This window comes from Stegostoma tigrinum, chromosome 20 (genome assembly GCF_030684315.1).
Source record: "Stegostoma tigrinum isolate sSteTig4 chromosome 20, sSteTig4.hap1, whole genome shotgun sequence".
Lineage (NCBI taxonomy): Eukaryota > Metazoa > Chordata > Chondrichthyes > Orectolobiformes > Stegostomatidae > Stegostoma > Stegostoma tigrinum.
This window is the reverse complement of record NC_081373.1, coordinates 16758791-16771601: the sequence shown is the minus strand read 5'-3', so window position 1 is coordinate 16771601 and position 12811 is coordinate 16758791. Positions and strand designations below refer to the sequence as shown.

General features: G+C 40.2%; 1 protein-coding gene across 3 annotated transcripts in view; it reads right to left on the bottom strand.

Moving 5' to 3' along the window:
* Positions 1-2797: 2797 nt before the first annotated feature.
* entpd1 (ectonucleoside triphosphate diphosphohydrolase 1) overlaps positions 2798-12811 on the bottom strand; it is a 118257-nt gene continuing 108243 nt past the window's right edge. For all 3 annotated transcript variants that reach the window (XM_048551333.2, XM_048551332.2, XM_048551334.2), the window contains 2 exons: positions 10869-11003; positions 2798-7914 (listed from right to left, as the gene is read on the bottom strand). In XM_048551333.2, the coding sequence (XP_048407290.2) occupies positions 7708-7914; positions 10869-11003 (342 nt within the window). In that variant the 3' untranslated portion in view covers positions 2798-7707. The remainder of the gene's footprint in view (positions 7915-10868; positions 11004-12811) is intronic.

Genomic DNA, 12811 nt, shown 5'->3' with positions numbered 1-12811 from the left:
GGCAGAGCGGATCAGAGGGTTACTCTGCAACTTGCTGAAACTGCGATTAAACGCATGGCGGCAAGTAACAATAGCCACGGAGCGGAAAAGCTGGGCGTCCCTTGGTGCTGGCTCAAGTTGTATCCTGAAGCCGCAGTGGCAAGCTGGCCCGTATCCTGCGCTGATGTACTGGTTACTTGATTAAATGTGAAACAGTAACGGAGCGCGGGACGCTATGGCTCATTCGCAGGAGAAAGAAAAGTTGATTCAACTAAATTGTCCGCAGCGTCCAAGGAAGTGGAAGTCCCAAACTAGGTGGATTAGCCACGGTAAATGTAACGTTACGGTGATAGGGTAAGGGACTGGGTCTAAGCGACATGCTAGTCAGAGGATCTGTGCAGACCTCGTTTCGCACTGTGGGGATTCCATGAGGCTACGAACTTCGGAGCTCCTTTCACGAAATAGATATATAGAGCTGGACCTTGATCAGAGGGGTCAATAGGCCAAGGAGTTCCATTTTGGTAAGGCAAACCAGGGAAAAACTTATACAGTTAATGGCAGGGTCTTGGGGAGTGTTTGTCAACAAAGACTCTTAGGTATGCAAGTGTGTAAGTCCTTGAAAGTGGAGTTGCTGGAAGACAGGGCAGCGAATAAGGTATTTGGCATGTTTCCCTTCATTGGTCAGAACAATGAATGTAAGGGTTGGGATGTCATTTTGCAGCTGCACAGGACATTGTTTAGGCCACTTTTAGAATACTGCATACAACTCTTGTCACTCTTCTGTAGGAAGGATATCGACTCGAGAGGATAAGGGGTGACCATATAGAGATTTATAAAATCATGAAGGTGAATAACCAAAATATTTTCTCTAGGGTGGGCAAGTCCAAAACTAGGGGGCATAGGTTTAAGAAGAAAGGGGAAAACTTTATGAAAGGGACCTGAGGGTAACTTTTTTCATACAGATAGTACATGTACTATCTGTACATGTTGTCAAACAAATGGCCAGAGGAATGGTAGAGGCAACTACAATACGACATTTAAAAGGCATCTGGAGGGAGACATGAACAGGAAGGGGACTTAGAGGAATATGGATTAATACTGGCAAATGTGACTTGGATTGGGATGTCTGGTTGGTGCAGATGAGTTGGACTGAAGGGTCTGTTTCCATGCTGTGTTACTCTATGGCAATAGAAAAAAAAGTTATATCACTGTCCTGTTTTATAATATGATAATTAAGTTGAATGTATAGGAGAGAGAAAGAGAAGAGTAGGGAAATAAATTCTTGGCTGGATAGTCAAATTGAAACTGACAGGGAACTTAGAGACCCATTGAGTCATACAGCACAGAAACAGACCTTTCAATCCAACTTATACATGCCAACCAAGTTTCCCAAACTAAACTAGTTTTACTTGCCTGCATTTGGCTATAAACCTTTCCTATTCAGGTGCCTGACCAAATGTCTTTTAAATGTTCATAAAATCATAGAATACCGACAGTGCGGAAACAGGTCATTAAGCCCAAAAAGTCCACATCAACCCTCTGAAGAACATCCCACCCAGAACCATCCCCTACACTTTCCCTGTAACCTTGTATTTCTCATAGCTAACACAGCTAACCTATACATACCCGAACACAAAAGGGCAATTTAGCATGTTGTAACTGTACCTGTATCTACCACCACTTCTGGCAGTTCATTCCACACAGTAACCACTGTCTGTGTGAAAAAGTTGCCCCTCAGGTCCCTTTTAAATTTTTCTCCTCTCACCTTACAAATATGCTCTCTAGTTTTGAACTCCCCCGCTCTAGGGCAAAGACTTGCTATTCACTTTATCTATGCTCCCTCTTGATCTTATAAACCTCTACAAGGCCACCCTTCAACCTTCTACCCTCCAGTGTAAAAAGTTCCAGGCTAAGCAGCCTCTCCTTTCAACTCAAACTCTCTAATCATTGCAACATCCTGGTAAATCTTTTCTGAACACTCTCCGATTCAATAATATCCGTCCTTTGGCAAGGCAACCTGAACTGTACATAGTACTCCAAAAGTGGCCTCATCCAGTGCCCAGTACAATGTCAATATGATTTCTCAATTCCTGTACTCACTGATCTGAGCAATGAAGATATAATTAAGATCCAAAGTAAGTAACTCAGCACTTGTCCAGAAAAACTGGATGTTGCCAACATCACACTGAAGGAAGAAATAGTGAAATTGGATAAGTTAAGACAGAGCTAATTTAAAGATTTGCAGCAAAGTAGAACAAGTGGAAGTATCCCAGATTTCTGAGGAAAGTGAAGGTGAAATTGCTGAAGTTCTGGTTGCAATCTTAATTTTCCTTTAATATGGGAGCGTTTTCAGAGTACTAAAGATTGCAATTGTTAAGCACCTGCTCAAAAAGATTCAAAAGTGATAAATCCAGCAAGTTCAGGCCAGTCAGCCAAATATCAATGTTGGCAAAATTTTTAAAGACCTGAATTTGGGATAAAATTAATAGGTACATGTTTAAGTATAGAGTAATAGATGAGCATTAGCATAAATTTATCAAAGGTAAATTGTGGGTAGCTAACAAATTAGAGTTATTTGTTTAAAGAACAGAGTATGGATGAAGAAAATGTAATTGATGTTGTGTACATGGACTACAAAAATGCCACGTATAAAATTAGCAAAAATGAGCATGTAATTAAAGTGGCAGAGATTACGCAGATACTGTTAACAACGAGGAAGCAGAACAGTCAGTGGTTTAATTAATGCCACAAGATTTAACTTTTTAATAAAAACAATTTTATTTGTATATAAAAAAATTAAACAAATCAAACAGTCTTAACACTAATATAACTATAATGAAAGCAAAATACTACAAACACTGGCCATTTAAAACAAGAGAAATTAGAGAAATGCAGAATGTCCAGTATTATCTCTGGTAGAGAAACAGAGTTAACATTTTGAGTCCAATATGACAGTACATTCTCAAGAAGTCATATAATTCATCAACACTGTGTTATTTCTCTCACAGATACTCCCAGACACACTGAGCTTCTCCAGCATTTTTTGTTTTACTTACTGTCATAACTATATTTGTTATACACTTTTCACTCCTTACTACCCCTAAGCCTTTCTGCTTTAGATAAATAAACGTAAGTATTTAATTCTGTCATGATCTTCCGTACGGATACCACTGTTCTCTGAAAATTACTTTAATTGTCCTCAATTCCAGTTATTCTTGGAGGTAAATCTTTCATTCATTTCTTCTGGACTCAGTTCATTGTACTGATTATCTTCTCAATACCTTCAAGCTATCTACTGGGTGCTTTTTTTGCCACAAGACTCTGTGGGCCACCTCAGATTTATCTATTTAGCAATCTTGGAACTTCTCAAAAAAGGAATGAATTCCAGAGCGTGGCGCCAAAGGGAAACCAAAGGTACAGCTGCCTATGGTGAAGCATTTAAAATATGGGACAAAAGCAGGCAGAGTTAGAGTGCTGGTATCTAAGAAGGTTGTGGTTGCTAGAACTTTCAGGTATAGGAGATTGAAAGGCTCTGAACAGATTTGAAAATAAGACAAACAATTTTAAAGTCAAAACATTGTTTGACCAGAAGTTGGAATACTGGGTAACAGGAGTTGCTCCAGTTAACACATAGGTGTCGTTGTTCTGGATAGCCTTAATTTCATGGATCATAGAATGTGGGAGACCATCATGGAGTGAATTCAAAAATTGAGCGCAGTGTTGACAAAGATGTAAATGAAATTTTCATCAGCAAAGGAACTGAGAAGCAATGAAGACACTATGTTGTAGTAGAAATAGGCTGTCTTAGTGATAGCACAAATATTAAATCAGAAGCTCATCATTGCAGGCTCAAATACGGTGCAAATGTTGAGAATGTACTGCATCAATCTCAGACTTAATCTTTCCCTGTTACCAGTGAAAGGGATGGAGTTAATCCAGTTTGGAATGGGGATAGAAAACAATTGGTTTAGTGTTCCCAGTCTTTAATTTGAGGAAATTTCTGTTCCATGAGTACTGGATGGAGGCTAAGCAATAGTGGAGGAGTCTGGAGGGCTAAGGTCAAGCTCAGGGTCATTACTGCACAACTGCTTTTGGATTATGTAACAATGGGGAAGAATGTGGAAAATAAATAGTGAGATCAAAGATCAATTCTTCAAGTAGAAGTGTGGGAGCAGGACGAGAAGCCATTACAGGTGATTTTCTAGCTATTATTAGTTAAGAATAGAACCTGGTGAGACCAGTCCCACCCAGCTTAATAACAGACCATATCTGATAGGACTCTTGTTGTGGTAGTGTTCACATCTCTGAACCCAGAGGCTCAGGTTCAAGTCCCACCTGTTTCAGAGATGTGAAGTAACATCTCTGAACAGGTTGATTAGAAAATATCTGATAGACCATGCCTGGAATAGTGTGAACAGTTTTGATCCCCTTACCTAAAGAAAGATACTGGCATTGGAGGCATTCCAGAGAAGGTTCACTAGGTCAATCCTGCGTATGGAGGGATTTTCTTATGAGGATAAGTTGTATAGGTTGGACTTGTACTCATTGGAGTTTAGAAAAATGAGACCTTATTTTAACATGTAAGATTCTTCGGGGGCTTGACAGGGTAAGTGAGAGAATTCTTTTCAGTCTTTCCGGAGAGTCTAGGGCAGAGATTATAATCTCAGAGTTAGGGGAATCACTCATTTAAGACAAGGAGGAGGAGGAATTTCTTCTGTCAGAGGGTAATGAATCTGTAGAAATTTTGTTACAGCAGAGGGTTCTCAAGACTGGATTGCTAAGTGCAATCAAGGCTGAGAAAGACAGATTTTTAATCAGCAAGGAGTCAACAGTTAAGGTAGGAAAGTGAAACAGACTAGATCTGCCGAATGGTCTACACTTGGCCTATCAACTCTATGGCTTTTAAAATGGAGATGCGTTGGAAGAGGATGGTGTCATCAGTATTTCACAGGCAGGTGAAGAAGGACAAAAAGGGAAGGTTTACATTTGTTGCAGAATTTATGATTTGGATAACAGTCATTTTGATACTGAGGACTATGAGAGCATTGTTCCCCTTAAGCTGTGACTGTGCAAATTTTGATCCTTTCCAAATTATGAAATGTGTACAAGCATGGCTTGATGGGCTAATTAGATGTCTTTTGTATGTTGAATTACCTATATCAGCCAAGGCCATATTCACAGTGATCCAATTACTCTCCATGACCCAGGATCAGACCAGAGACCTTAGTCACATCGTATGCAGAAACCATTATCCAGTGAATTGTAATGGGAAGAGTGTGAGAGACCATGAAGGAGAACAGATTCAGATCAGCTTTGTGTAGAGGATGCAAGCATGCTTTTTATTCAATTACAGAATGTAGGCATCTCTAGGTAGGCCAGCATTTATTGCCAATCTGTAATTGCCCTTGAGAATATGGTGACGAACTGCAGTCTTTGTGGGTATAGGAACACATATTAGGAAGGGAGTTCCAGCATTTTGATCCAGTGACAGTGAATAGACAGTGATATATTTCTAAGTCAAGATGGAGTAGGCTTGGAGGATAACTTGCAGGTGCTAGTTCTCGTAGATATCTGTTGCCCTTGTCCTTCTAGATGATATGATTTGCAAGATTGGAAGGTGGGATTGAAAGTGGCTCAATGAGCAGTTGCAGTACATCTTGTAGATGTTACATACTGCTTTGACTATTTATTGGTGGTGAAGGGAATGAAATGGAAGTTAGTGGATTGGGTGCCAATCAAATAGAAGCTTTGATCTGGATGATGTTGAGCTTCTTGACTGTTTTTGAAGCTGCACTTATCGAGGCAAGTGGAGAGCAGTTCTTCACAGACCCAACATGTGCCTTGTAGATGGTGAACAAGCATTAGTGATCCAGGACATGAGTTACCTGCCACTGAATTCTCAGCCTCTGCTCTGCTGTGGTGGTGTACAAATTTCTGGTTTAGCTTAGTTTCTGGTCAATCATAACTCCCAAGATGTTGGTACTCGTGAATGTGAGAGAGAGGTTGACTACATTACAGGATGAGTGATAGGGTAAGTGCTGATTTGTTGGCACTTGTTGGGCAAATTCCACATTATGTCAGCCTGTCTAATGCTATGTAGCAATTGATATCACATATACTGTAACACTGCCTCAGTGGCATTGTCAGTCCAGCTGCTTTTGCTGCACACAATTCCCTGTGGTAAGTGCTACCTTGTGCAGATTGACACTGAACTGGGGTTATGACCACTGCAAGCCACATTGTATCAACAAAAACTGGGAAGTGTGTCAGATGTGTGCAGACACAGTTGGTTGAAATCAATGGTAGGTGATGAACAAGTCTTGCCAGTCTGTTATCTTACTAACAGACTTCATATGGGCTTTGGCATCAGACATTGCTGTAGTGAACATCTGACCAAACAAAGCCCCCTCTCCACAAGATCTGAAATTTCTACGTGAACAAAGGACATGAGTCTCCAAACAACTCAGACTGAAGAATTGTTAACAATCAGTACAGATTTTATATCATGAAGTGTAAGTTAGAAACACAAATTCAATATTATTTGTTTGTTGTAGCTGATTTAAAGAGAAGGAAAGAAAGATTAAATATTTTGTACCTCCAGTAATGAAAGTCTGAAAGAATGACTCCTTGCTTGTAAAAGTTAATTTTCATAACCAAAGGGGTTATTTGCTAGTAATTAAGATTTATCATTCCAATAAAGTTGGACTTTTTCTGGTGAGTTTAACATAGATGTATCAGGTAAGTACAATAACTGCATGCATTTGTATTTGAATGAGAGGTTGGTCAGTAAGATATCAGTGTAAAGCAACTTATAAAAGAATAGGGCATGTTAGGCAGCAAGTTCCTTATTTTCACAATTAACTTCACATGTTTGAGTGCTAGAATTTGCCACATGATTGTTACGTAATAACAATTTCCATAGCAAAATTTAGCCATTTGGTCAACAAAGAATAAAATTCCAGTTCAGGCGTTGGGCGTACTTAATGAGTAGATACCTGGTCATTTCAATACTACAATATTGAGAGAACTCACTGCTGGAATTAGGAATGATTGCTCATCCAGTAAGTCTTAAACAATCCCAAGGAAACTCCACTGCCCAGGCCTGCTGGAGAGAATATAGCCAAATTGGAAACAAGTCAATTTATTTTGTTAAATAATTTCATACATTTTTAACAGCACGTAGGTGTTTTGGCTAGGTCAGTATTTATTACCCATTCTGAATTAGCCTGCCAAAGGTGGTAGGGAGTTGCTTTCTTGAACCACTGCAGGCCTTGGGGTGAAGGGACATAGTGCTGTTAAGCAGTGAGTTCCAAGATTTTTACCCAGCAATACTGAAAAAATGATAATATAGTTTCAAGTTGGGATGGCATATGGCTAGGAGAGGAGCATCTTAGATGGTGAAGTTCCCATCTAGCTGGTGTCCTTGTCCTTCCAAATGATAGGGGTTACAGGTTTGGAAGGTGTTGTTGAAGGAGTCTTGGTGATTTGCTTCAGTGCATCTTGTAGATGGTACACACTGTTGTCACTGTGTACTGCTGGTATTTGGAGTCAACCTGAAGATGATGGAAGGCATGCCATAACAATTTCCATGGCAAAATGTGGCCATTTGGTCAACAAAGAATAAAATTCCAGCTCAGGTTTTTGGCTAGATAGTTGGTTGCTTTATCTGAATGGTTTTGAGAAGTTTATGGTTAGAGCTTTGGTATGAGCATCCAATTGTAAAAATCATTATGGCTTATTTTGTGTTTTGAAAACTTTCTTCCTAAAAATAAGAAATCCAGTGACTAGCAGAAAGAAGAGGAAGATGGAGATGATGATCACGGCTGTTAAATATGAGGCATTGGTGAGGGGTTTGGTATAAGGAGGTTCTGCAGGTATCATATTTGTAAGATTCATCATGTATCCAAGTGTCCAACCAGCACTGGTTCCTTTAATCTGCAAACAAGAAAAACATCTGAGTAACTATGATGTAAACAGACTGTAACGCAGAAAAATATAGAAATAGATAAGAACGTTAGGTGGCTACAAAACAGGGCAATTGAAAATAGGTGGAAGCAAGCCAATGTCTGCCTGCAGATGATTTTCTTCTCAAGTAAGTTGACAGAGCAAAGAGGAAAGGGAGAGAGATAGGATGCTGCAGTGAACAAAATAGAGACTCTTGGGGAGGATATCATGGAGTGAGAGAGATTATTGAGATAGGAAAAGTGAAACGGGATTTAGACACACACAATAATTGTACTTTTGAGGCTTTGGATTCAGAAGCTGGACACAAATTAAATAACATTTGCTGGTGATAAATTAGGACAAACAATGGAATTGGATGTTAGTAAATGAGCTGAACAGAGTAATTCCATTTTTCACAAATAAATGCATATTAGAGGGAAAAAATCTGAGCTCTTTGTTTAAAATGATGCTAAAAAAGCTAGAGGGAAGTTCAGAGAGAGAGCCTGAGAGAGAGAGAGAGAGAGAGAGAGAGAGAGAGAGACAGAGACAGAGACAGAGACTGGAGAGGAATCTCTTGTTATGGAGTTAGGTGTGAGAAAGTGAGAGAGACTGCTGTTCAGTAACAGGTTAGCTCCTCTTATATAAATCACTTGGTTCATAACATGTGTGCTAAGAGCATAGCAAATCAACAGGCTCTTGCCCTTAACCTGCCAGCTTTGAAGGTTCTAGTACAATATTCAGAAAAAGGTAGCCAGATAATCATTTACTCATTGTGACCCAGGAACATCCCTGCAGTCAGTGTTGGGCAGGCAATAAAACCATGATATGATCACCTTGAGGCTCAGCAGGTGGAATATATAAAATGAGGGTGTGGCAGCCAGGACCCACTAAGGCAGGGGTACATCAGACAAGGACCCAGAGTTTGAGAGGGCTCATTGTGTTTGGTTTGAGGCTGGGGTCAGGAAGATGAAGAGAGAGGGGGGGAGTGGCTCGGCCAAGGGAGCCACTGCGAGTCTGACTAGTGAGGTCGATAGAAGCGCGGCTGGGGCAGTGGCACTGATGCTTGTAATTTCTGTCCCTGTCTCATACTGTCATTGTTGTCAGTTCAGGATTGAGTTGATACTTACTCAGGAGGGCTCAGGGCTGGCAATAATCAAGTGTACTCAGAAAATGATCATGTATCCATTAGAATCAAACTCAATTCTTCTGTCTGTGGGAACAAATTGCTCACAGTTGCAGGGTCAGATCTCAGACTGGTTGAATATGGGGTTGGGGATGTCTCATATACAGATCTACACCTCTGTGGAGGAGCAGGCTGCTGGCCTGGCAAGGGTGGACCATGCCTGGATTGTGCAAATGGAGAGTCTGCACTGTCACAGGAAAGCTCCAGTCTACTGTGGTCAGATGCACCAACAGGGTGAGACAGTGTATAGATTAGCGAGTACTCATAACTATCAGCTAAATTTGCATCAGGCATAACTCCAACCAGCAAAGAGTTCTTCCCTTCTCTCCACTGACTCAAGCTCCTTTACACCACACTTAATCAACAACAGCCTTGATGTCAAGTGCAGTCTCTCTCATCTCAGTTCTGCAATTTAACTTTTTTGTCCACGTTTGAACTAAGGCTGAAATGTGGACAGGGTGGCCCTGGTAGGACCTTTAAAATAGAGGTGGACATAGGAACATTGGGATGAGGAGTAGGAGTAAGCCATTTGGGTCTTCAAGTATGCTTTATCATTCATGTAGTTCAAGGCTGATGTTCTAATTCCTCACCTTGCTCAGTCATTATTCTGATAACGTAATATCATTATTATCTAGAAATCTATCAATTCAATTTCTTTATTCACTCTTAGGATTTGGGCATTGCTGGCTGGCCAGTGTTTATTGCCCTCCCTAGTTGCACTTGACAGTGTGATGGAGAGCTGCTTTCTTAAACAACTGCAGTCCATGTGCTGCCTGTAAACAATTCCAGGATTTTGATCCAGTAACAGTGAAGGAACAGAAATATATTTTCAAGTCAGGGTAGACAGCAGCTCAGAAGGGAACTTGGGTAATGAGCATCGTAACAAATGCTATGGCCCTTGGATCCAAGTGGTTTGTCAATCACAAATCCAAAGAACAATATTTTGCCAATGCACAGCAGTGATTTAGGCAACATAATGTTAAATAACAAACAGGTCCAAGTATGTCTCAAACTGTATAGATTTCTGTTCAGAAAAGTGGAATATTGTCAGTTCTGATCAGGTTGCACCTTAAGTACTATGTTCAATTCTGGTCATTGAGACATTTAAGTACTGGAATTGATGTAGAAAAAGCCTACTAGGATTGGCCCATTCTTAAAGATTTGAGTGTTCAGGAACAATTGGACATAAAGCTCTTCAGATTTGGAAGGGAACATTGAGCATGTGGCTCAGGTTTACTGAAAGGACACTACGCAGCAGGAGGCCAATCAGTGAATTTCAATTGTATGGATAGGTCAAGATATCATAGCATTTAACTGTAGATGTAAAGGTTAGTAATGATAGGAGGAAAATTTCTTCCAACTTATCAACACATGAAAGGACTCTCAGCGTAATGCAATGATAAACAGTGGAACATTTAAGAACCGTGTATGCAGCAAATAGAGATGTTGAAATTATTCTAGCCAGTGGACTGAGGGGGGATCAATGTTCTCCCTAAACTAAAATTGTGACTCGGTGAGGGGCCCTCAGTTCTTGGTAAGGGTTAGAAGACAGAGAGTGTTGGATGTGCAGGAGATTATGGAGGATGGAAGGTGAAAGCCTAACCTGGAAATGTAGTAAACTCAAGTTTGCAGGAGGCAAAAGCACAACAAAGAGTTTCAGCAGCAGATGAGTAGGTGGTGCAGGTAGCAATGGGCAATATTACAGATGTAGTGGTCAGCAATGGTTTGAGATATTGAGAAAAATAATAAACAGGATACAAACCTTTCTCAAAAAGTTGATTGTTTCCCAATTACTGGACGTAAAATTGTAACCATTCTGCAGGAGGCTGAGGATGTATTGTCCAGCGAAGCAGTTTTCGCTCAGATATTTTTCATTAATCGAGAATGAATTTCTAACCTATTGGGAATAAATTAATACCATGAAAAGAAACCAAATATGCAACTCCTGTGATTAATCCACATATTTGTTTCTCTCATCCTACAACACGAGGTGTGCAGAAATTAGATTGACAGTCAAACACTAATGTAATTTGGGGATCTTGTATTTACAGTAGCATCAAGCAACACTAACAGAGCTAACCCTAAAATCAAGCTACCACTGAGCTGATTTGGAAAATGCATTTGTAAATAGTACATTGGCTGGTGTGCTGTCATCATATGACCTCTGTCTCTGCTGTAAGCATGTTTCATTTTCATTGGGTGCAGGCAATGAAACACTTCTCTTGAAACAGCATCAGAAAACTCCAGCTGAAATTGTACTGTTTTTTAGAGCTTGGAGAGAGCTGGTTCCTTCTCTTTTGAAAAAAAAATACAAAGAATTAAAATCACACTGCACCTATGAAGCGCTGGGAAAGAATGGGCGTGAATTGTCCATTCCCTGATGCTATCGAGGATGAAAGGAATGAGACAGCTGGAATTTCAAGACAGCGACTTGAAAATCGCAGCATAGTTGAGATTATATGATGGAATGATACTTTTCCAAAGAGGACACGTGAAGCCGAAAGCTCAATCCATAGAGAAAAGACATTAGGCAAAATCTTCTCTCAGCTAAAACAAGTCTAAAACTTGCTAAGACTTGTAACCCCAACACTTGCCAGAAGTGATTTGAGCATTTAGCAGACCACAAAGCCACACTGCTGAACAGACCCTAAATGATTACAAAGATGTTTTCAGACGTACAGAATAAGGGATCACACATTGAAGACAGGAAGGAGGAGGAATTTCTTCTCAGAGCATAGTGAGAATCTGTGGAATTCTTTACCGCAGAGTTCTTAAGTATGTCCCAGGCTGATAGACTTTTGTTTAAATTGGGAAGGGAAGTGATAGTTGTAGGGAAAAGGCAGGAAAGTGGAGCAGAGGGTTAACAGATCAGCCATGATCTCATTGAATGGTAGAGTGGGCTGGATGGACTGAATGGCCTACTTCTGTTCCTATGTCTTATGATCATAGAAGGTCATAGATATCTGACTGGTGAGTATCATCTCGATGTGGATGAGAGACAAACTAATGCAACATCAGCCAAGTAGAGTTCCATATACCCTCGGTCCAGCCTGAAAGACAAGCTAGAAGAGAAGGAAAAACAAGGGAGTGATCAAGAAAGTAGCAATCCTATAGACTGGATTAGTAGCATGACAGCAGTGAAAAAATACAGGAAGAATGAGAGTGTACACAGATCCAAAGTATGTCAATAAAGTTTTGAATAGGCTTCATAGCCACATTCCAACCGATAAAGAAATTTTCCAACAATTTGTCAAGGGAAAGATCTTTACTTCACTCAATGTGAAGGATAGTCACAGGCAAGTGAAGCTGAATGAAAGCAGCACTTTTCATAGAATCTACCGACATTCCGGGTCTCCATCCTAGAAATACAGCTCTTGATGCTCATGGCATTTGACATGTCCACCAGTCCAAGAGAGTATCAATACAGACAGCACATGATAAATCAGAAAGATTCCCAGAGTGGAAGCTTTTGTGGATGATCAATAAGATTACACATACGATAGAAGTGGCCTCTCAGCCCACAAATCTAGTGTGCCTCCTTGACAGGGCTCGCCAGAATACCTGAAGCTGAATTTTAAAAAATGTGATTAAAATGAAAGGTTAAGTACTTGGGTTATGTACTAACTGCAAAAATATTTTGTCGAGACCCTAATTAGATGGTGAGAGCTGGAACAAACATTCAGCAATCAGCAGGTATGAAAGCAC